Consider the following 24,904-nt stretch of genomic DNA (forward strand, 5'->3'; position numbering starts at 1 on the left):
AATAGCGGGAAAAGAAATAATCATAATTTCATATTTAATCGATTGTTGCACGGAAAATGGCATTGAAACCGGCCGTGAACTGGGAGGCTTGTAACGTCAACAAAGCCGGAATAAAAGCGGTGTTAGTAGTGTGTATATTTTTAAGTTTTAATAAGAGCAGCTTTCAATGTCGTTTGTGGGCCCAGATAAGAGTCCAACTACGCCTCAAGAACATATTGATGGTGTGCCAGATTTTGGATGGCGTGTATCACTAGATCGTCCAAATCCACCGAAATGCAATCCATTCACGACTCCCCGACTGAAGCACATACCTGGTTTCGTGGGACTAAGTTTGAGGTAAATCATCAATAAGAACGGTTGGTTGTTGTTATTGTTAGCGAAAGCTTGACATTCAATGTGAAATTTTGGAGTGGACTGTTTCAAAATCCAGTGAACAGCATGGTTGTTCAGGCTCCACGGAGTGACTGACAGTGCAGGTTGCAGACCCATGAAATGGTGACTTCATCAGTTCATGTCACTGTTATACCTATTGTATTGGTAGCAAGGAACTGGTAAGAATTAGAACCTTTTCAGTTTGAGTAGCCAAGTTGCAATCACAGGACTCCATCCTTTTTGTCTGACTCATATTTTTACGAAGAATATCTTTTAATATCTTTTAATTATAACCTCGTAAGAGAAAATACAAATGAAAAGTTTAAGGGTTTATTGCCAGAAGAAATGAACAGAGACCACACCCCTTCTTCCAAGAAGTGAGAAGTATATACAAGAAAAAGGAGACTGTGAGCTTGAAGGAGTGTGGTCATAACGATATATAATAATGTTGCAACTTACATAATATATGCTTACATCATGCATAAAGGAAGTATGAAAAATACATGCATAAATGGGAATTAATGCAAATCAAAAAATAAAGGCTGTTTTGCCTTACATACAGAATCATACTACTATGGATCACAACATGCCAATAAACAAAAGGATAAATACAATAAAATAAAATAAATGAAAAAGGGGAAACCTCCAAGCCGGAGGCCCCCAAGGTAAGTTGTGATGCAGATGATAATGTATATGAACCTACCCGATGGAGGGTATTAATCTGCAAGAGAGATGGAAATATTTAGAAATATGAATGATTTGCTGATCAGGTAGTGATCGCTGGAATTTAAACATACTAGAGTAAAAGGATAAAGATAAATGCTAGGAATGATTAGCTGAGATGGATCGCCCCATAGTTTGCACTACCAAAGCTCTCTGCTCAAGATCAAAGGAGAGATATTCCTTGTATGCGTCACTCTGCCAGTCTCCCTGTAATTGTATTAACTCTGGGGGAACACCCGACTTGGAGGCCCAAGTGGCTCCACCTCGTCGAAAACTATGCGATGAGAATTGCGATGGATTTCTGCCTGTTTTCTTCACCAAGGTTCTTAGTTTTTTCTGTAATCCTGGGTATGTTATTGGCTGAGGCCCATGTTCTGTGGGGTAGCAGAATGCAGGCTGATCTGCAGTGGCTGGACAAAGGCTGATCATGTGTCTGAAGGCTCTAACAGGACACAGTGTAGATTGCGGAATACTGACCAAAGGTAGCTGTAGTATTCTTTCCCCAAACTGGATGGTTTTACTCCTCCTTAAGGACACCAACAATGCATCTTGTCTACCTCTGAAAGAAGCAACGTCTCCTCGTCTAAGGTGTCGAGAGTTCATCTGCTGATGTGGAGTTTGTGAGACCAAATTGGATTTTCTGGCCATCAGGAAAAAGGCAAATAAAAATAAACACCAGTATGCTGCATCACATGGGGATCCCAGGTCAAGGAGTGTAAAACATTGTGTTAAAATTTCAGGGGTGATGGCTAAGGCTTTGTGGGGACAGTGAGGATTTAATCGTGCTAATCCCGGATACAGAAGAGTAATTTCATAGCTGGATAAGTGTACAAATTCAAATCCATGGACTAAATGCAGAATTTTTACAGCATTAAGATAGTTTTTAATAGCTGCTACAGTCTTGAAACTCCTGCTGAGAAACTGTATGTAAGCTGCTATTGTGGTAAAACTAGCCTCCACTGGCTTCAGATTATAAAGTGCACAAAATAGGAAGTAACTTTTCAGCTGTAAAATGAGATTCCTTCTTGTTCCTTCCGCAAAGGCTGCCCACTGAGAAATCCTGACATCCTTCAAAAGTTGATTCAATCCTGTGAAGAGGGAAAAGGCACATGAAAATCACCACTCATGTTCAAAGGTGAAACACACATCAGGAACAAATTCTTCAAAACATCTAACACCCACTGTAAGGACATAAAACAGCTGAGTATTTGGGATCTAGATCCCACCTGGAGAGCAAATCTGGCAATCTGTTGTCAACTCCTGCAATATGCTCTGCTTTAATGTCATACTCGTTAACTGCTGCTGTGAAGCAGATCTCCCTCAAACAATTCTGCAACACCTCATGTCTGACATACCCTTTGTTCAATGCCATGACACATTCTTGATTGTCACAAAATATTTTGAGGTGCTTCCCTCGGAAATATTTTCCCTAGATCTTGAGGATTACCATGATGGTAAGCAATTCCAGAACGCTGATACTGTACTGTCTCTCCTGTACGCGCGTGGGGAAAGCTCAGTGAAAATACTACCCATCAAACGAGGCTCCACAACCTTGTAAGCAAGCATCAGTAGCAAGCACTGCATCTGGGTGTGACCATTCTTCCAACGCCATCATAGATGTCCCGTTATATAATGATAAGAAGATATTCCACCATTGGATGTCCAGCTTTGCTGATCTGATGATGTCATGGGAGCCAGATTCTGGGAGAGTATCCAACCAATAAGTCGGCCTAAAAAGATCCTACCAGGACGAACACATGAAGCTACAAAGTTCAATTTACCCAGCAATGACTGAGCTTCTCGCAAGGTGGTATGAGTTCGCTCTAACCAACTGGCAGTAAGATCCTGGATTTCTCTCAATCTGTCAGCATCTATAGTCAGTGTAAGATCCTCTGTGTTCAACTGAATTCCTAGGAAAATCATGTTGGTGGTTGGTGCACAAGCTTTATCCCAGGCTTCTTCAAGTCCACACTTCTGTATCACGTCACCCAGCTTTCGAAATGCAGTATCCGCTACTTGGGGTTTATCACATCCCCCAAAATCATCCAGGTAATTCACCACATCAACGTTCTCTGGCTTCGCAATATAGGCCACAGCATTTGTGACCCTTTGGCAATTGTATGCTGCTGATCGAAGCCCCATAGCAAGCACTCTGTCCACAAATAAATGATCTTGCCACTTATACCCCAACAGATTTATATCTCCTGGATCAACAGGGTTTTGACGATAAGCTCTCTTGAGATCTGTCTTGAACAACAGACAACCTTTGCCTTTGACCTTGACTATTTCCACTAAATCATCGACTGATGGGTACTGTAATTTTCCATTTTGTCCAAGATAGGAATCTTTGGGAATCCACTTGTTGACACCTGAGCCTCCATCACTGCTCAAATCAACAACCACTCTCCTATGAACTTTGTCACTCTTGGGTACAGTATTCAAAGGACTTGTATATAGACCTGATGAGAAGGGGGAAACCTTGAAGGGGCCTAACACTGCTCCAGCTGTAACCTCTTTGTCAAGATAATCCTTTACTGCACATCTAAATTTATTTGCTCCTGCATGGTTACTTCTGCCTGATGTCAATAATTTGAAATCCCCTTCAAAATTTACTGGCCATCCAAACTCCAGGAAGTCAACCACACCTGAATCCCAATAATCCTTTAAATTGTTGCGCATAAATGAAATGTTGAGGTTTGAGTCTACTGGTATTCTGCATCCAAAGGCATTTGGGAGATTAGAACTTTGGATTTGCTCTTGAGCCTGAACATACTTGTGCAAATCTATGGGAGATCTACTTCGCAGTTGGCAAAATCTACGTGTGTCCTGATCTAAACCTAAGCTACAGCCCAAGAATTCAGAATCAGGGTAATCGCTGGCATTTTCTTGAGCAAAACCCACAATATCATTAGGATCCACCTTAAGTTCATCTAAAGGGAAACTTTCTTGCTCCACGAACTGAAGATTTGCATAAGCATATCTGGTGAAATGATGAGAATCCTGTGCAAAGGCGCTTTCTTTGCCTCCCATGCAAACCTGACTAGGAAAATTGGTATTCTCATTGTGTACCTGGTCCCACCCTTCAAATGTGTTGAGAGATTCTAAGACTCTCTTACCATCTTGAATAGCTGATAGGGACAGTGATTCAGATTTACTTGCCTGGGAGTCAAAGGTGTCTAGTCATGTTCTTACAGAACCAGTTTGAGAACCAGATTGGTGCGACAAGCTGAGGAACATTCAGGGTGCCCCAATTGGGCCTTATCTTTTAACAAGCAAGTGGCACAAACATGTGAAACCAATCGGTTTCTTCCTCGTATAACCTGCATATGGGGGGAAGTTTGGCTACATAAATTTCGCTGAAACAAGGGACAGAACCAGGTTCTGTTGGCCAGATTATTGTTATCCAAATTGTCATTTCTGAAATTGCGAATGGTTGGGAATTTTTGTTGGTTGTGACGCAAACCTGCCTTAGCCAGAATTGGGACTTCTAGAAAGAGTGGAATCGTCACCCCAGCGTTTGTGACCAAGTTCTATTTGTCGAACAAAGGCTGCAAAAAAATTAAAATAGCTTTCCATTCATACATTTTGCTGTAATAAGTAATCTTTTTCAGAAGACCCAAACATGCCCTACTTTCTTCTGATGGGGTAGAGTCTGCACCTATGATTTCCAGCTCACCAGCTACAAACTGTCTAAAGTGTAACTCATGAAACTTAATGTCTTTAGCAACATGTTCATACTGTAAAGTGGTATGAGGCCAAATCTGAGCGTTCACAACTCTATCGACCGCCTTAGCCTCGAAGCCTGATCTTAAAACCTTAGGGACCCCACCTTCACGACGAGAGGCATTTGACCCTTGCACTCCTTGAGACACAGAACTGTCCAGCAGCGGGTTAGCAAACTGACCCAGGAGGGTCGAGGCTTGATTCTGGATCCGTGGATTGTCACGGAGATCGTTCAATGTCACATTGTCAATATTTACCGTGTTTGAGCGTCCACTTTCTGTACGATCCATCTCGAGTCGGTTAACTTCATCCCGCAACGCTTGTAGATGTCTTTCCCGCTCTCTCTGTTGCAGTTCAGCGCATCGTTTCTCCAAATGAGTAATTTCAGCTTCCATGTTGTTGACATCCGGAAGTTGTTCTTCTGGACTGGAGATCGAGACCTCCTGACTTCCTGTACGTTGAAACTGTTCCCCACACAACTCTCCATCACTTATTTCGCTGATGTCGCACTCTGACGGTTTCGCTTCGGTCCTGCCGACTGAATTAAATTTGGCGTAATCGACGATCTGACGACCCCTAGTTTCTCTTCTTCCTCCTGCCATATCCTTGTACTGAACGATGATTAGGGCTTGTACCGCTTGTACAACTTGTGGAAAACTTCACCCAGGGATCGACATGTTAACGAGCTCCTCACAACGGACGAAAAACTACCATTCATCGGTTCACTATGACTTTTTGTAAAGTTACATGCAGTCTTCGATCTTCTGAGGTAAAATACAAAACTACACTTTGGACTAAAATACAAAATGGCGCTGAACGAGAGCGATAACAACAGTATCAAAAACAATTTTGAAAAGTGAGAGTGCCAGACCGAGGCAAGGCTTATATAGCGCCCCCCAAGGGAGCTGACCCCAAGGCAAGCTGACCTCTGATAGTAACTCGAAAACGAGGTAGCAACAAAACCAACAAAATAAAACACCTCGGCATAATTATATATTTTGTAGACAAAATATTACAATTTTTCTGCAGGATTTGGTAATTCTTTTGCAATCCACTGCAATGAAAAAAACTGTCAATACATGCAATTTATACCTCTTCATGATACCAGCTTCTAAATGCCTTTCACAGATTTCGATTTTTACAACTTGTAGAAAGTAGTAGTCGCAAGATGTCAAGTTATTTGGGAGTACTGGACTTTACCAGATTAGTTAGCTCTCCCCAGAGATCGGAAAGGGTACCAGACCCTACCCCCAAGCCCTAACCCTAACACAAAGGATCATAAAGGGTACCTAACCCTAAACCCAAAGGGATCGCAAAGGGTGCCTAATCATAACCACAAACCCTAACTCTAAGGATCATAAACTGATAAAGGGTGGCAGCATTATAGTGAGATAATTGTGCTGGCTGATGCTGCACCCAGTAAACTGCATTTTAGGCAGTGTTATTTGTTTGTCTGACTTATGTTAGAAGGTGAATGTTGTTAAAACATTGCAGTTCCATGGCACAAACCAGATGTGTAAAAGGGAATTTTATAATTTTTTTAGAATAACTGGTTTTCAATACTGGTAATGTCTGGAAGTGGAAGAGATGCAGAAGAGAATTTTAATGTTAGTATGTTATACTTTTGAAACATGAATCAAACCTCATGTGAATCTTTCAGGTTCTGTCAAATTCAGCACAACCTTTAGAATTCAGTATCTTAAGCTTTACAAATTATGTCACAATGCCTAAAAACGTTCATCTTTATTACCAAAGACAGTGCTCTGTGATCTTTATCAAAGCGGCATGCATACTCTACATTAGAACTGATTATCACTCACATCACAAGATGCAAATCAATAATCGTGGCTCAGTAAATGATTGAAATCCAAACCACGACACAAAACCTATGTGGCCAGTAGCGGGACACAATCATGACGTTGTGCAGACAAAAGAGGGACTGATTGATACCATGACCAAGATGATCAAGGACACTTCCTGTTAAGTCACACACGCGAGTATGTTGTTTACAATACAATTTTACAATTCATGAAACTGCATCAGTTGTTCATGGATATAGGTTATTCTCCAGAATTCATAATCAGATCTGTCAGTTGAATATACATCATCCACTGACTGAGAACATCAATTAGGAGATGTGTTTTGACACATATGGATGCCCAGGGGGTCACACTCACTATTGATGATGTGTCCCTTGACTCCTGTCTCATTATGTGACTTTTTTTGAATGAATTCTGATTTGTATAATGTTTTTATTTCGACCCATTGACTCTTTCTCAATGAATTGTGGCAAATGCCAGACAATCAAAATAATGTATTTTCAGTCAAATTATTAGAAAATGATTTCTGTTTGTAAAATAAGTATCAGAAATCTCACATACATATTTGTTTCTAATTTTGGGTCAAGTGAAGTCGATGAAGCGTAGTAGTTTACTTTTATAATTACTTTTGATAATAATGTCTGTTCAAAATATTGTGCTATGTTCACGCCAAGAATAAGTCAATTCAAACAGTATCTACATCGAGTCCCACCGGTGCACACAATTGGATGTTGGAGTGATTGTAACTAAAGAAATCATGCACATGCGGTTTATTTGATGTTCTGTTATGATAAGATATTCCATCAATGTAGCGACTGCAAGTCACTATTGATATGAATATTGGGAAACAACTAGAATACAACAAAGCAGTTGATGTATTACATGTCATAATTATCATAACAATAACCAAATAAACACTGTGACGTGTTTTGACTATCAGGACAGTGTTAGTTTATCATGACAGTGAGCCGTGACCATATTACTGTCAATTTAGATATAGAAGACTAATAACCGTGATCATGCATTTGTTAGATATATCCCATGTTGCATGTCTTGCCTTGATAAATAATACCCAAGTTCAAGTAGAGACACTCCTTTTTAGCATAAAAAGTCATGAATGTTGTAGTGATCACAAACAATGAATTGAATTGAAGTTTGCGGTTCGATTCATTGAATATGGGATTAGGAGTGAACTGTAACAGTATCTTGACACATGTCAAAATAGCCTCAATCTCAGTTAATAAGTTTTGGCCCAAACAATCTGTAACAAGTATGCATAACAGACACAGCATATTTTAACATGGTTTGTTTTTAGTTGCTTAGTGCTCACCTTTTACTTTGTGGAGAACAGATGTTTTACTGTGTTTTCTTCAATATAATGCTTTGTGCTGCAGATCTGAAGTCACCTCTCAAGGAGAAGCCTCAGTTTAATGTGTTTGTACAAATTGTTGTCAAGGCTTGTAAATTCTTGGCACGAGTGACACTTGCTTTGTGATTTCTGTATTTCAAAAAGAAACATTATGACCTGTCCCAAATGTTTTGCCCCCTGTTAGAATTGATCTTCAGTAACCTATGTTTGCAGTGAAGAATATAATTTACTCACTCACTCTAAATGTTATGGTAATAAGTAAGATCAGGGCTTTGGTGTTTCAGATGTTTATTTCATCCTGGCATCAACACCCAAGAAATGTTTTCAGAATTGGTTTTCTTCCCAAGGCACTGCAGTCAGTCAGTAGCTTCCATGCTTCAACAACAACTTGTTTATTGTTTGTAGTCACTGTAGTGCAATGGAGGAGTAAAGTAGTGATCTGTGGTTGAACCACATGGGTTGTGTCCCTTGAGATAGCTGAAGTCATTGATTATAGTTGGTCTCAGCATTAGACTGGGTTTGTTAAATAGTTAATGGTGGTGGCTTTGTGTATTGGAAGTCTGCAGTGTTTGGAGAAACTACAGATCTTATCAATGTCAGGTTCTGAGACAGAATGATATTCTGTTCAATTATTACTTCCATCACTTGAGGCATGTCAGCCATCAGTGGTGATAATACTGTTCATGCTTATCATACTGGCATATGTACAGACAGGTCTTTAGTACTGGAGCAAAAAGTCAGTGATTATCTTTAAGGAGAGATCTTTTTCATATAAGAATTCTCCATATGTTTTGTTTTCACATACAATAGTTTCAGGTATTGTAATTTCAATATTTAAGTATGAAAGTAGATCCCCAGCTCATGTCCACCTAAAGCCACACCTTGAAAGGCTTCCTTCACACACTTCCTCATACAAAGGAAATACTTGATATCAGTATTTTTAATTTCAAATTCTGTGCTTCACACTGCAGTTATACCATAGTAAACAGAATAAATATTATAATTCATATGTCTGTATCTCAAGCCAGCTTAGTTAACGTTACAATTCTCATTCTCATGCATTTTTAGTCTACCACTTGTGAATTCTAGCTTTTGGTAAATATCTAGCCTGTGTAGTACATGAGGTATCATAGGACAGACAAATTATGGTGAGGAGGGCTGTAACGATTCCCTCATGTGTTTGGTAAATCAAATTGTGCAACTTCCTAACTTCATTTCACTGACTATTTGAAAATAAACATTGTCAGTGTCAGTTTCATCAAACTGTCACAAAGGACATTTTATTATTGTTCCACTGAATAAAATAATAGTAAATGAATTCTCAAATTGGCTGACACCTCGTGTTTTCTTCATGTTAATTAATTAAAAGGAGTCTGGTGAATTTAATTATTTATACTTTTACCTATGGACACAGTTCTTGTGGTGGTCATGTGAAATAGTGCAAAGTGTGCTTATTGGCCTTCATACCTTGAACTTTATGAACCACACAGTGCCTGGTAACAGTATAATCAAAAGTGTCACTATGCTTAGAGCAAAATGTAATCCTTATTCCTCTCAATGGTACTGTCGAAGCCATTCGACAGGAGAGCAGCATAAGGACACTCCCAAATAAAATTTGCAACAAGTATTTAACAAATAGGATTTACTTGTCATTTGAATTATATTTGGAATGCAGCCCTTTAAATATATTATCTTTAATTAGTTTAATTAGGTATATACCTCAAAACAAAAAGCCCACAAATTTAAAATGTTGTCACCAAATTTCTTTCCACACAGTCACAAATAGTGGCCATTGTTGTCCTGTTGACCTAGTCTAATATTTTCTTCATAATGAGATCCAGGGTAGAATAGGTCTTCAGCAACCCATACTTTCAAGAAAAGGGTAACAGGCGACTAATGGGATCATGTGGTCAGGCTTGCTGACTTGGTTGTATCATGTCATTGGTTTTGTGTAGATTGATGCTCATTCTGTTGATCACTGGATTGTCTGGTCCAGACTCTCATTTACAGACCGCGGCTATATAGCTGGAATATTGCCGAGTGTGGTGCAAGACTAAGCTCACTCACTCTTCATGAGGAAATTTACACATGTTAATAATGTTCATTTTTCTGTGTAGTATTACTATGCCAATTATGTTTTCAATTGTCTCTTACTTATTGACACACCAGTTGTTTGAAATCACCCTTTCTCTCAACATGCCTTATGCTGAAATTAATTTTGCAGACTGATGGTTAATACAGGCTACTGCCAGGTACATATGGCTGCTGTTATTCAGCATTGTTCATAATACACAAGGCTGAGCTATAAGAAAATTTAGCCACACGTTTATCATGTTGATAAAATTGAAATATACAATGTCTGGCATTTTGTTTGTGCTCCAGTTTAGGTGACAGTCAGAATATGGTATATTGATGTGGGAAAAGAGAATTTATATGAATCTCCATTAGGTGAAATTCAATATTATGATTACCAATATAGCAATATGTATTTGTCATTACAATACTCAGCACTGGTGATGGCTATTTGCATGACTTTTGTATGGCAACATTTATGTATTGTGATATGTTCCACAGTATATATTGCATGTGTTCTTTCATCTGTATGTTGCTAAGTAATAACAGCGCCATACACTGGACGTCTCTAACACATTTTGTTCGATGTTGCTATGGCTACAGTGTAGGCATAATGGCATATTCTATACAGGACTATACAGTGAATAGTGTATCTGTTTTATGCAATGGATTTGCATTCAGAGTTTCATGATTATAACTCATCACTTATGTGAACTTTGCCAAATGTAATACTTCAGCAAGTTAATTGTACGCTGATTCAATAGCATTTCAAATCCTGGGATACTGGTAACCACACACCTTCAACATGTGCCTTGAAGTATCAGCCTCTTGTCCACAATTTTAAACATGTGAATGTCACATTTCTCCATATTTCATATTTATCATTTCACTTTGGTCGGCTGACACTCATTGTATCTGGTGCTGTTTATTGTGTTATAGTGTCTAATTCAGAACATAGTCATCGTCCAAGTATTTCCAAAATCCCCAGTCTATGTAACCAAGCAATATCGCTGTGTATGTCATCACATGACATATTTTCAATACAGCAATTGATTGTATGATTGTGAGCAAACACGATAAGGTTGACCCCAGTTTTGATTCTTCTTCTTTACTGTTGTGTTCTTCTTTATAAGGAAGTGGACATACATAAAACTCCACTCCTAATGAGTATCACTTCTCAACACCATTCAACGAGAGTACAGCTTGTCAACAATAGCTCACATTGCATTTGTGTTCCCTAATACACTGCTGTACAAAACCTGACACGAGACAGCATGGACATAAACATTTCACTTACAGCAACTAAATAAGAAGTCAAAGCACAGTTGCCAGGTTATATTTCTGGTGCAAGTTAATTTCAGAAAGGCAAATAGTTTGTTGATATGGTTATTAAATAATGATGGTTATAGACAGTAGAAGGCGTAACATGTACACAAAACAGTCCCGAATTGCTCGGACAAGTGATTATCTGAAAGGGGGTCACTCACTTACGTGACTGATGGAATACCACTGACCATGTTGAGATGTGTATTTGTTGCATACAATGTTAGTGTAATAATATTCGGAAATAAAATGGTGTGGATGCCTAAACCATTGTGAAGCTATCAAGTGCATTGTTTCTTCATGTTCTTAGATGATACCACATCTGTCTTCACTTAAGTCAGTCAGAAAATGTTTTGTTTTTTCTTTTCCTTTGCCAGGTATATGACATACTGGATCAGCAAGAAGAGACAGGGACGTAAGATATTCATTGATCACCTCAACCCCATCGGCCACAAGACCATCTATGGTGAGTTTTTGTTTGTAAGTGGAGATTACCAGCACAGACATGACAAAGGGATGAGGTAGTGTATATTGATGGTACCTGTTCTGGCCCCTGCCTTTCCCAATCCCTGCAACAATGCATTTTGTGTCTCACGAATAAGTGATAACTGTGTTTTAATTATATTAGATTTTTGGTTGCATGTGACCTTGTGTTTCAAAACAACTCTTATACTTTCTGAATGTGATAAAAGTAAAAGAAGAGCTTCCTCATCATGCATATATTCATGTAAGAGTTAATAAGTATTTCCAGTAATAGTTTCTCAAACAAGATGACAAAATTATGCATCTAACTTCAGAACAGTTTGAACTTAATGTATACAAAAGAAGTAAAACTGTGCATATCGTTAAATTTCATTAAACAAATGCTGTAAATAATAACCTTAAATAGCATGTAGCAAAACATCTTGCATATAAATTTGATGTCACATGCTGCACTTGGCATGTGTGCTTTGAACACTATGAACTTACTGACTTTGCTTTGGTGACACAGTTAGGTAACCTGCCAGTGGTTTCATTGGTGGGCAAGAGAGAAGCAGGTGGCTTTTTGGCAACCTTTAATCACTGGGTTTTTTTTAAGAATGAATTTGGTGTTCCGCTTAAGACTAACCATAAGCCTTTCATATGTAATTGTTATTAAAGTACAAAAAACAAACATTTTTCATTCTTTAATAAGATGATTTGTCAGTACTGAATTATTTACATTAGTTAAGACTTTCAGGTATTTTTTTTATCTTAATTATTATAGATTATTGCTTGTTGTGGCTCACAATATGCGGATCGATAAACTGATCTTAGTAGTTGATCAATAACCTGCTGTAAGTGCAAACTGATGTAGGCAATAAACAGGGACAATGATTACTTTGTGCAAGTGAAGCAGGGACCCGTTACAGTCAGGCTGTGTTAATCTGAACAGTGGCATTATTCCTAAAATGTTCAGACAGTGAAATATTCAGTTTGCTGAAACAGCACACCACACTGCAGTAGGATTACTTCCCTTCCACTTGCCTGATAGAGACCAAAGAACATTGTAAAACTTGTATTTGTTTGAAAGAAAACTAAACATGACAGGTTTCTCTCAGAGTAACACAGTGTGTGATCTGTTAATTATTAAAATCGTGAACTTATGACTAGCTTTGTTCAGCTAGCAATATATTTGCCATTGATGTTTACCAATAATGAGCCCCGTTGTTGTTAGGCAATGTTGCTGCCGTATGTACAGTGGGATAAATGAAGCAAAAACGTGCACGCTTAGCTAATGCATTAGCGATAATTGATGTCTGGAGTCTGAGACTGAAGCATTGGATTAATGAATCAACAATTGATGTGTTTATATAGTGAATAAGAGTGGTTACAGCTTGAGTGTGTTCAGATAGTGCTGCCTGACTGTAGTACTATAATCAAGACATTCAAGGATACTTTATGTTCTGATACACACAGGATTCAAACCCACACCCTCTGATTCAGGCACCTAATCACCAGCTCACAAAGTCAGCTGTCTAACTTGCAGCTTGCAGCTGGTAGAAGTTGCGGTTACTGACCAGGTAAGGCAGCTGACTTTGTTTGCTGGTGATTAGGTGCCTGACTCTGTGGATGTGGGTTTGAATCCCAGATGGAACCCAACACCAAAAGTACTAAAATATGTACTTTGCTAAAAAAAAGTGTAGTCCCATATAAAACATATGCTACATTTGACCACGAATTGTATAATCTTGATCATTTTTAGGTAATTGTGTGAACCTTAACAAGTCCAGGTCTCAGACATGCTGAAAAGTTAATTAATTAGACAGATGCTGAAAAGTTCATTCATTAATTAGCCAAGTGTTCCTTTGTATCAAAAGTATTCTCATCCCTTGTAGGGGCAAAACGGTACATTCTCGCCATGGTTCGGTATGTGTTTCGATACAAGGCCCTCGGTTCAGTATATGATATGATCATTATGAAGAAAATTGTCAACAATAGCCAAACTTTACATTGTTTAATAACATGGAAACAAAACAACCATAGTCTTTGTTATTTTGAATGAACAAAGCTGTCAATATATATAAATTGTGCTAAATATATTGAACAAATTCACACAAAACATATGAACTTGATAGCAAATGGCAAATAAACCTTCGCACAATCATTGGTATTGTTCACAATAGCATGCATTCCAGATCTTATGCAAGATTTCACAGACTGACAGCAGTTTTGCTGAATGATCATGTCTATAAATAACACCTAATTTCAGGTTGCCGTCTCTTTTATAGCTGACCAGTTATTAAAACATATTGAGGTGTAATATGATGCGTATCAAGCAGATCGTTTTGTTAGTTTAGTAAAAATGAATTGTTCCAGCTGATAATGTTTTTTTTAATTGGCTGGACTAAAAATGACACTGATGCAACCTTCAAAATTAAACACTGATTATTCAGTATGTCGACTTGTAATTACATTTGAAGAAGACTTGGAACTCATTCAGTCTTAATTCTAATGAGTTTATCTGTTAAACAATATTTTCGATGAAACGTATGAAATCTCAGAAATTCTTTTGTAAATTTGGAATAGTTGCAATACTAATTTCAAGATTCTAAGATAGATTTACTCAGAACATATGACTATGAGAGATAAGTTTTGCCACGTGACAAAATTTACCTCTTATCATAATATGTTTTCATTGAATATATTGTACATGCTCTACGTCATACTTATTCATAAAATGCATGTGGTTGTAAGAAGATTAGGAAATTAGATACTTTTATATATCAGATAATTGTTTTCATTTGTTGTAAAGTCTGACATATTCTATCTGTTGCATTTGGATAAGCCCAGTGGGAATTTTATACCCAAGATGTTTAACAACTTGTCTTTAATGCAGATGATGGGTTTTCATAATGTATGCAGTTACAGAGAGTGTAACATGATTGGAAAAATATTTTTATTTGAATTACTGAAAAAAGAACCAAATCTAAGGAGACGACATTCAAGGCAGTTCCAAACTCACTTCCAGGAAAATGACGGTCATCTAGGTGTGCATAACTTGGACAACATGATTCAGTTTTGAGACATTTTAGAAGAGGTATAAAAACGTTTTTAAAATGACAGTACGAAAACCGGAAATGCCAACTTTTTTTAATTTCATTACAGTTTATCAAACCGAAGGCCAAATACCGCAGTTCTACTAATACCGCGGTATACCCTTCACCCCTAATACCTTGCCAATTCATGTATAAGACATACCTTGTATTCCAAATATGTGATAATTACGTTACAGAAACACCAAGGTAGAGATCTTTATCATAAAAAGACATTTTAAGTGCTGTTTTTGATGTACTGAATAATCTAATGTTTGAACATTGTTGTTAAATCTGTTTGTGATGATTATTGATTTATTTCTTCTCATTTTTTCCAAGGATGTCCTATTGGTGGGATGGGAGGTGGTTCCATTGGTCGAGGATATCGCGGGGAGTTCTGTCGTTTCCACATGGTGCCTGGTCTCTATGACTACAATGTTGTAGATGCAGATCAGGTATGTGCAGGATCCTGAATGGTAACAGTGTTTGGTTGTAAGGGGGATTGATTACTTAATGTCATCTTTATACATGTGGCCAGTGATGATATCTGTTTGACATGTTGGCAGTTACATTGTTACATAGCTATACTGTCTGTTTGACACAAACTGGCAGTGACAATGACTGATCGAGTGAGTGATTAAGTATGGTTTTACTCGGCTTTTAGCAGTATTCCAGCAACATCGTGACAGAGGACACCAGAAATGGGCTTGAGTATGATGAGCAAATGGTTCAGTTACTAGGCTACCCCACTGCCCCAGTTACCAGCGACAGTGATAATTCTGTTTGAGTCATGTTGCCAATGATAATGATATTGATAATCATGGGTTCAAATTTTATTTTAAAAGTGACTTGCCACAGGGCAAGTGGCTTCAAGAAGTAACTTGTCCTGACTAATTTTCCACTTGTCCTGATTTTATGACACAATGTTTGATGTTAATGTTTACTGGACTATTAATCGAAGAGGGATAAATTTCAAAGAATGACAGCTTTAAAATTACTATTATTGCAAAATGTAATAGCTACATTATAAGCAGATATGAAATGAAATCCAAGTTTATTTGCAGTTTGAATCCATAGGTGGAAATTATCTAGTAGCCCACAGACAAGTTAGATACCATTGGTTGATTGCCCCAAATGACTTGTCCCGGGCATCTGGTCATGGGATTTTTTAATCCCTGATAATGTATTTTGACACAAGTTGCCAGTTGCACAATGATAATGTATGTTTGACGCAAGTTGCCAGTGACACAATGATAATGCATGTTTGACACATACTGCCAGTGACACAATGATAATGCATGTTTGACACATACTGCCAGTGACACAATGATAATGTATGATTGACACATGTTGCCAGTGACACAATGATAATGTTTGACACACACTGCCAATGACACAATGATAATGTATGATTGACACATGTTGCTAATGACACAATGATAATGTGACACATACTGCCAGTGACACAATGATAATGTATGATTGACACATGTTGCTAATGACACAATGATAATGTGACACAACTGGACAATGACAACATGTAGAAACAGTAACAGAAATTGACACAGATATTGGAGAACCTGTTCAATATGAGTTGTGCATGTCCCCAGTTCACTGTGTGTATCCGCAAGAATGGAGTGACAGTGCTGCAACAGGTGCTCTCATCCTATAAGAAGAATGGGAAACATCTCAAGGCCTGGAACTGGAATTTCCCAGCTGGTAATGCCGCCTATCATGCTCTGTATCCCCGTGCATGGACCGTATACAACATCCCTGAGTTTAATGTCAAGTTGGTATGCAGACAGGTGTCACCAGTTTATCCACACGAGTATAAGGTAAGTGTAGCACTCTTCTACCCACAAGAGATGATTGTCTGGATCAAGTGGCCAGACTCACTACATTGGTTGACATGTCATATCCCAATTGATAGATCGATGCTCATACTGTTGATCACTGGAGCATCTGGTCCAGACTCAGTTATATACAGACTGCCGCCATATAGCTGGATTCTCTTTCAGAATATGTATTCCTTGGTGGACACATAAGCATGTTTTTATCCCCCGACATGTAATGCGGACGGATATAGTCGACGCTTCGTCTGTCTGTCAGTCCGTCCGTCAGTCCGTAATCATTTTGTTTCCAGAGTATAACTCAGAAACCATTCAATATTTTTAGATCAAACTTGACAGATATTATCATCTCAACCTATAGTTCTGCCTTTTGCTACATTTTAGTTTTCCTTAATCCTGCTTAACATATGTTTTCTTTACTGATGAGATGTTCTTACAGTGCCAAATCCAAAAGAACAACCCGAGTGACACGCGTCACTTGTGTTGTGATGGCTAATTAATCAATTCACAACAAATGCCTTCCGATAGATTAAGAATGAAATCACATGTCACAGTAAATGTTGTTGACATGACACATGCATGTTGCACAGATCTCTCCGTCCGGATAACTGGATCATTTTTCAATGGAAATGTATGGGAATAGTTTAAAAAATTGCCCTCCGGGTCCGGAAGCACGGGGTCCAGCTAAGCAAGTACAATTAATGAATGTAAGTTTTGTTTCACATAAAAATCGGAAGGCGGGGTTTCCGGATATGTGGGGTCCGGGTAAACGGGGGTCGACTGTATATCAGTCAGAACCTGAAGTGGTGCCTTTTGGTATTTACAGGTTATTGTGATTTATTATTTTCTCGGTTTCCATGGAAATGTTTCGGACTTAGTCTCAAAATGGAGGGATGGGCTTTGTTTCCAGAGCAGAACTCAAAATCCGTTCTTTACTTTTCTGCAAAACTTGGTGAATATGCCAGTCAGAAGCTAAAATGGTGCCTTTTGGTATTTACAGGTTTTTGTCAATTCTTAGCTTCTCGGTTTCTTGGAAACAATTCGGACCTTGTCTCAAAAGTGAGCGATGTGTTTCATTTCTGGAGCACATCTCAAAAAGTTCCTAATAACTGTCAGCAAAACTTGGTACATATATGTGGCAGACCCCAGCGTGGTGTCTTTTGCTATTTACAGATTTTTGTGATTTATAATTTACTGAGTTTCCATGGAAACATTTTGGACTTAGTTTCAGATGGAGGGATGGGCTTTGTTTCTGGAGCACAACTCAAAAATTTCTAAATATCTTTCTGCAAAACTTGGCAGATATGTAGGGGAGGCCCTAAAGTGGTGCCTTTTGCTATTTACAGATTTTTGTGATTTATCATTTTCCCAGTTTCCATGGAAATGATTCTTAAGTCTCAAAATGGAGGGATGGGCTTCATTTCCAGAGCACAACTCGGAAACTATTCAATATCTTAAAGCAAAACTTGGAAGATATTTGAGGCAGACCACAAAGTGGTGCCTTTTGCTATTTACAACGTTTTGTCATTTTCATTTTTCCTGGTTTCTATGGAAACAATTCTGATTTAGTCTCAAATGGAGGGATAGGCTTCGTTTCCGGGGAAAACCAGATCTTGGCAGATATATGAGACAGATTTTGAAGTGGTACCTTTTGCTGTTTACAGATATATGGCATTTATATTTTTCACGACTTCCATGGAAACGATTCAGACTTAATCTAAGAAAACATCACGTAACTGTCAGATGATTTGTCCTTTCAAATATGTGGGGACTGGGGGGATATGTCATCTTCTGATGACTCTTGTTGTCCATTAAAAATCCTTCAACAGTTGTAACTATATTTTTCAATGAAATATTTACAAAACAAAAAACTCTTCAAGCATCTAACACTAGCTGCCAACATTGCACCTCACTTTTTATATTGTTGTTCACTGAGAAAGACATTTATGGGTTAAACTGGAAAGTTTTGAACTTATAAGAGTGTGAAAGAGTCACCCATGCATGGTTCCTTTTCTTTTGTACGGGCACTAGATGAAATTTATAGGTTGTTATTTTCATCCATAAATTGTTGTATTGTCTTTTGATTTTACCAGTCGGTTTCCCATCTCCAGCCATGTGGCAGGCAAGATGGCAGACCATGTGGCTTACATTTGTGTCTTGTTTGTGAGGTGCGTTGCGTTCACAGGACATCTGTATGTATCAGTTTATCACATGCTAGGCTTGCATTTCGGTGAATGTTTGGTAAGTCAGGGTTGGTAATTTAGCATGTACATTTGTATGTACTGTATATTATGCTGTTATATGTAAACACAGGTAGCTTGCGTATTCTCCCGTGTATTCATGTTAAGCTGGTTAAACCTGCTTTAGCTTTGGGCAGATTGTTATCATCTGTTCCTAATTTTGCTACTTGCTATTTTTGTATGCATATATATTACTGTGCAACAGCTACCATTACATGCTACTGTTCGTTGCAGTTTAGGGGTCGCACTTCACAAGACTATGTCATACCAACTGAGGAGGCTCATGATGGTCATTGGTGTGAGAAGTGTTAGGCTTTCACCCATAGAATTATTATGAGTCTAGCCACAACAAGATTCTAGCCACAACAGGGCTTAGTCTCTTTGTCTCAAGACCACGTTTCTAAAGTCCAGAGGAATTTGTTGAAGTCTTCTAATCCCCCCAGTGCCTGTGGTGCATTTAGAGACAAGCAAATGTCCTACATCCTGAAGCAGGATGGTATGGTATCTCTGTCACTCCTTCAGAGGCTTGGCAGTTTCTGCTGTGGTGCAATCAGTTCAGCCTGTTCATCTCGCAGGGATATACAATGTTCATGTAGATGAGCTCTCACATCGTGTTCTAGCACTTCATGAGTGGTTACTCGACTGGGTAGTATTAAGGATTATCTCAAAGTTGTTCGGGTCATTCCAGGCAGATACTCTCGGGTGTCAGAACAGACTCTAGTATTGCGATATTGTCTTCGGGTGCCTGTCTAATGCTTATATGTACCCCAAGGAGGACTTCTTCTGAAAAAGAATTGTACAAACATGTAGAGGTTATGAATTCTTTGAGGAAAGTTCTCTTTTTGGTACAGCCACCCACCTCCCTTTAGTCTGTCTGACACATTCAGCATGAAAAATAAAGTGTGAGGTTGACAGCTAGAGTTATGTGCTCTTAGCTGTAATGAGCCCTGAGAGGCCCTGTAGGGTAGGTCTCACAAGACAAGTTTTTTGTTTAGTAAAGATTTTGTTGAAAAATATAGTTACAACTGTGACAGGATTTTTAATGGATATGACTTTAAAATGCTTATATGTACCCCAAGGAGGACTCCCTTTCAAAGAATTCATAACCTCTGCAGGTTTGTTTTGTGTAAATATTGCTGAGTGCGGCAGAAAAAGAAATTCATTCACTCATGGGCCTTACATATGCATTACAAGAATGATCTTTTCCTCTCTTCATGAAGTTTATGCTTTTATTAACTGCAAAATAGGTCATGTGTATTCCATTTTCATATCATCAGGTAAATGATCATTTGTTAATGTTTTAAACTGCAGTGATAAATTAAAGGCAGTCATTTCTCTTCCTGATCAGGAGAGTTCACTGCCTGCAGCCGTGTTTGTGTGGACCATTGAGAACAACAGCACAGATGACCTTGACATCAGCATCATGTTCTCATTCAAAAATGGTCGTGGTGTGAAGGAGGATAAGACAGGTGGTTGCTGGAATGAACCTTTCAAGTGTGACAGTGAAGGGGGTGATGTCAGTGGCGTCCTCATACATCAGACCTTCCGAGATATGGACTGTACATATGCACTGTCTGCAGCTCAGAGGGTTAGTAGCTGCAGAGACTTTGAGAGACTTGCCTTTAAAAGCTAGTGCACTTTGTCTTCAAAATATATGTTGATGAATAATCCTTATGAGGCCAGACAATGGGCATTTGGAGCTAGTTTGAGAAATTATGTTTTCTGCAAAAATTATGAGGGTGTTCCATCATATAAGATGAGTATATGGGTGACAACTTCTTTATTGTATAACAGGACATTTCAGGGTTACTTATTTCCTTGAGGTGATTAAAGACAGGAGTACAAAATATACTATATATACCAGCAGCCAGCCAGTGTGAGCAGGTACAATTTACTCTGTCTAGTTGTACCCATTTTAGGAAAAAAAACAACATGCTGTTTACTGACATTTTAAAATGTAGAGGACATTCATAAGCACATTGGAACATACCCTAGGCAGCTTGTTTCCTTACAGCTTGGGAAGTACCACTCATTCATTTATCCCATTTCTAAAAGTGGGCCTTGTAGGAAACATTGCGAGTCATGTCAAATTGCTGTAAGTTCTTGCTGTAAGTTCCAATACGAATTAGGTCATCAGTTTTAAGAGAAACCAAATCAAGATCTCCTCAACACATTTTTTAAACACAGTTCAAAATGAATTTGAAAAAACTAAAGGAGTTTAACTGACAGTGGCGGCATTTGACAGTCAGTGTGTTTGCTATGGCAACAAAAGTGCGAGTCTGCAACGTGTACATTGTTTGTACAAAGGCAGATCCTAGAATGAACTCTGGACTCTCTTATACTATTTCAGTTGTCCAAACTTAACTCTGTACAAAAATATTCTACTGCAATGATAGTTGTACGCTATAAAATGATAGGTCAAGTCATTCAGGGTCTGCTCTCATATTTGTGATGTGTTTTATTGGTGCCAGGAGGGTGTGTCTGTGAGTCATCTGGTGAGCTTTGACCCCCAGGGAACAGGAAGCGAGGTTTGGTCAGACCTCAAGGAAGATGGACAACTTACATCTTCAACAGGTACTAATGTATTTTGTTGCTTTTAGATATTGTTAAGCTTTTTGTGTTTTACAGAACATTTGATTGTTTAACTTTGACAGCTGTGCAGTGAAGTTTTTTGGGGGTTGTTTTTGCAGAAAGTAGTGAACAGACATTGAAGGGTAAAGAGATCGCCGCAGCTGTCTGTGTACAGTGTCATGTGGCAGCCAGTGAGTGCGCCACGGCAGAGTTCAGTTTGGTGTGGGACATGCCCGTCATACACTTCAGCTCACGGGGACAGAAATACCACAGGTACAATACTACCAGAACTATTGTTTCATATATGGTGTCCACTGCTGTAATGATTCAGGAATAAGAATATCAGCAATCTTCATGAATTGGGTGTGGTATGTGTGCTAGTTCACTGATAATATTCAATATGCAGCTTAAACCTGTTTCAGACGTTACGCCCGCTGGTTCGGGACTGATGGTTCTGGTGCACGGCGGCTCAGCAGTCATGCAATAGGACATTACAAGGACTGGGAGAGCAAGATTGAAGACTGGCAAAACCCAATACTCTCCAACAGGTAACCTTTACACATGGAAGATATACTCTCCAACAGGTAACCTTCACACATGGAGGATATACTCTCCAACAGGTAACCTTCACACATGGAGGATGTACTCTCCAACAGGTAACCTTCACACATGGAGGATATACTCTCCAACAGGTAACCTTCACACATGGAGGATATACTCTCCAACAGGTAACCTTCACACATGGAGGATATACTCTCCAACAGGTAACCTTCACACATGGAGGATATACTCTCCAACAGGTAACCTTCACACATGGAGGATATACTCTCCAACAGGTAACCTTCACACATGGAGGATATACTCTCCAACAGGTAACCTTAACACATGGAGGATATACTCTCCAACAGGTAACCTTCACACATGGAGGATATACTCTCCAACAGGTAACCTTCACACATGGAGGATATACTCTCCAACAGGTAACCTTCACACATGGAGGATATACTCTCCAACAGGTAACCTTCACACATGGAAGATATACTCTCCAACAGGTAACCTTCACACATGGAGGATATACTCTCCAACAGGTAACCTTTACACATGGAGGATATACTCTCCAACAGGTAACCTTCACACATGGAGGATATACTCTCCAACAGGTAACCTTCACACATGGAGGATATACTCTCCAACAGGTAACCTTAACACATGGAGGATATACTCTCCAACAGGTAACCTTAACACATGGAGGATATACTCTCCAACAGGTAACCTTCACACATGGAGGATGTACTCTCCAATAGGTAACCTTAACACATGGAGGATATACTCTCCAACAGGTAACCTTAACACATGGAGGATATACTCTCGAACATTGAGGATGTGCTGTCCAGCAAATGGCTGTACACATAGATGAGATGCATGATTACTGTATGAATGTGTTTACTCAAGTGGAGATGCCTCCATTTATTTGGAATTCTTCCAATTCAGGTACACAGTGGAACTGCATCTCTCAAAATAATCAGATCATACGATACCAAAATGGTCCTTATCTGGTCATCCAGAGTGGATCTTTGAATACGTTTTGCATATATAGCAATATACATATCCTGTTTACTGTATGTGCCAGATGACATGTGCAGTGATGACAGACATGTGCAATGGTTAAAACCCCTTTTGTTTTGCCAGGAACCTGCCAGCATGGTACAAGTCAGCATTGTTTAATGAGCTGTACTTTGTGAGTGATGGAGGCACACTGTGGGTGGATCCTGCCGATGGAGACAGCAACACATGTTTCTTCCACAAGGACCATGCCCTGGTGAAGGAGTACAGCAAGTTCCTCTATCTGGAAGGTGAGTGCCTCACAAGCACACAGCTGGTAGGACTCAGACCTTCTGTAATGGGTAAATATAGCAGGTGCAAGGTAAAATATGAGTCTGTATGGCACACATCCAACTTGATATCAGCATTTAAGAAGTTTTAACAGAAACCCTACATCAGGTCATACTCAGTGGTTTGTACAGCTCTGTCCAGTGAAGAAGGTCACAGAGAACAGTTTGACAGGATGTCTTGTTCTAGACTGTTGCTCTTTACTGTTTGACTTGACTCTTTGTTACATTGTGGTATGTCCACAGGCAAGTGATGTTGTTTGAGATGTTCATCTATCACCAGTGAATGAGGATCTGTCTGGATGAGATTGTCATAAAAGAGACTTAAACATACGCCTAGCAGCCTCTTTCTTTTGTTTTATTTTCTTACCAGGGAGTGGGGTGGGCTTGCCTAGTCATTAAAGTGTTGGCATGTCATACTGAAGACCTGGGTTCCATCTCCCATACGAGTACAATGTGTCAGCCCCTTTCTGATGTACTGCTGTGATATTGCTGGAGTATTGCTAAAAGGGGTGTAAAACCATGCTCACTGACTCGCTCTTCACAGGGAACTTAGATTCACTCCTTTAGGGTTGATGGAATGTAACCCTATGGGTCCGTTGGTAATGAACTAGTTATATATCCTTGTTACCTTCGTTGTGATATGGCTCACTGGTCCATATTATTGACTCACTCATATGAGGCCTGTTACATTTACCCAAACCATGTGAGACTAAAGCCAACATTTAGTGTCCAATGTGGGCCATAAAACAACATAATTGTGCTCTCCACTGTGTCTATGGCATCCCTGCATCAAGAATTACCAGCTTGCTGTGTTGGTATACCACAGATAATTAGCAAATTGACACCTGTGTAGCATACACAGTATCTACCTGCCTACTGAAAACAGACACATCATTTTCATGGGAATTCATTGTCTTTTCATATTTTAGGCATGGGCATTCCTGTTTTTATGGCAGTGTCCAAATATGTACAACTAAATGGTTGCATACGTGATCATAGTGAGTTTATGAAGTTATCTCTCCCTCCCAGGTCATGAATACCGGATGTTCAACACATATGACGTGCATCACTACGCTTCCTTCGCCCTCATCCAGCTGTGGCCCAAGATACAGCTTTCTCTACAATATGACATCGGTACAGAGCTCCTTGTAATGTATTGCTCCATGTGGGGATTCCAGCTAAGACTCATTCCCTTGCAGCCTATGCTTTTAAGTGGCGACCATATGACTCAGTCGGTAAGCCGTGTTGGCCATGCTGATTGTGTATCATTGTACACTGATGACATTTCACTCAGTTTGTAAGCCATGTCAGCCATGCTGATTATGTATCACCCTACCCTGATGACATTTGATGTGTATCACAGTACCCTGATGACATTTGATGTGTGTCATTGT

The 24,904-nt window shown here is 39.1% G+C and overlaps 1 protein-coding gene across 1 annotated transcript in view; it reads left to right on the top strand.

The window, feature by feature from the left end:
* The first annotated feature begins 74 nt into the window (after positions 1-74).
* Positions 75-24,904, top strand: part of LOC137277328 (non-lysosomal glucosylceramidase-like) — a 34,437-nt gene continuing 9,607 nt past the window's right edge. The window contains exons 1-10 of the mRNA XM_067809012.1: positions 75-336; positions 11,781-11,869; positions 15,297-15,412; positions 16,568-16,792; positions 20,396-20,635; positions 21,519-21,621; positions 21,738-21,891; positions 22,041-22,166; positions 23,308-23,471; positions 24,540-24,644. Of these exons, the coding sequence (XP_067665113.1) occupies positions 167-336; positions 11,781-11,869; positions 15,297-15,412; positions 16,568-16,792; positions 20,396-20,635; positions 21,519-21,621; positions 21,738-21,891; positions 22,041-22,166; positions 23,308-23,471; positions 24,540-24,644 (1,492 nt within the window). The 5' untranslated portion in view covers positions 75-166. The remainder of the gene's footprint in view (positions 337-11,780; positions 11,870-15,296; positions 15,413-16,567; positions 16,793-20,395; positions 20,636-21,518; positions 21,622-21,737; positions 21,892-22,040; positions 22,167-23,307; positions 23,472-24,539; positions 24,645-24,904) is intronic.

The sequence above is a fragment of the Haliotis asinina genome, chromosome 3, assembly GCF_037392515.1.
Source record: "Haliotis asinina isolate JCU_RB_2024 chromosome 3, JCU_Hal_asi_v2, whole genome shotgun sequence".
In the NCBI taxonomy this organism is placed as follows: domain Eukaryota; kingdom Metazoa; phylum Mollusca; class Gastropoda; order Lepetellida; family Haliotidae; genus Haliotis; species Haliotis asinina.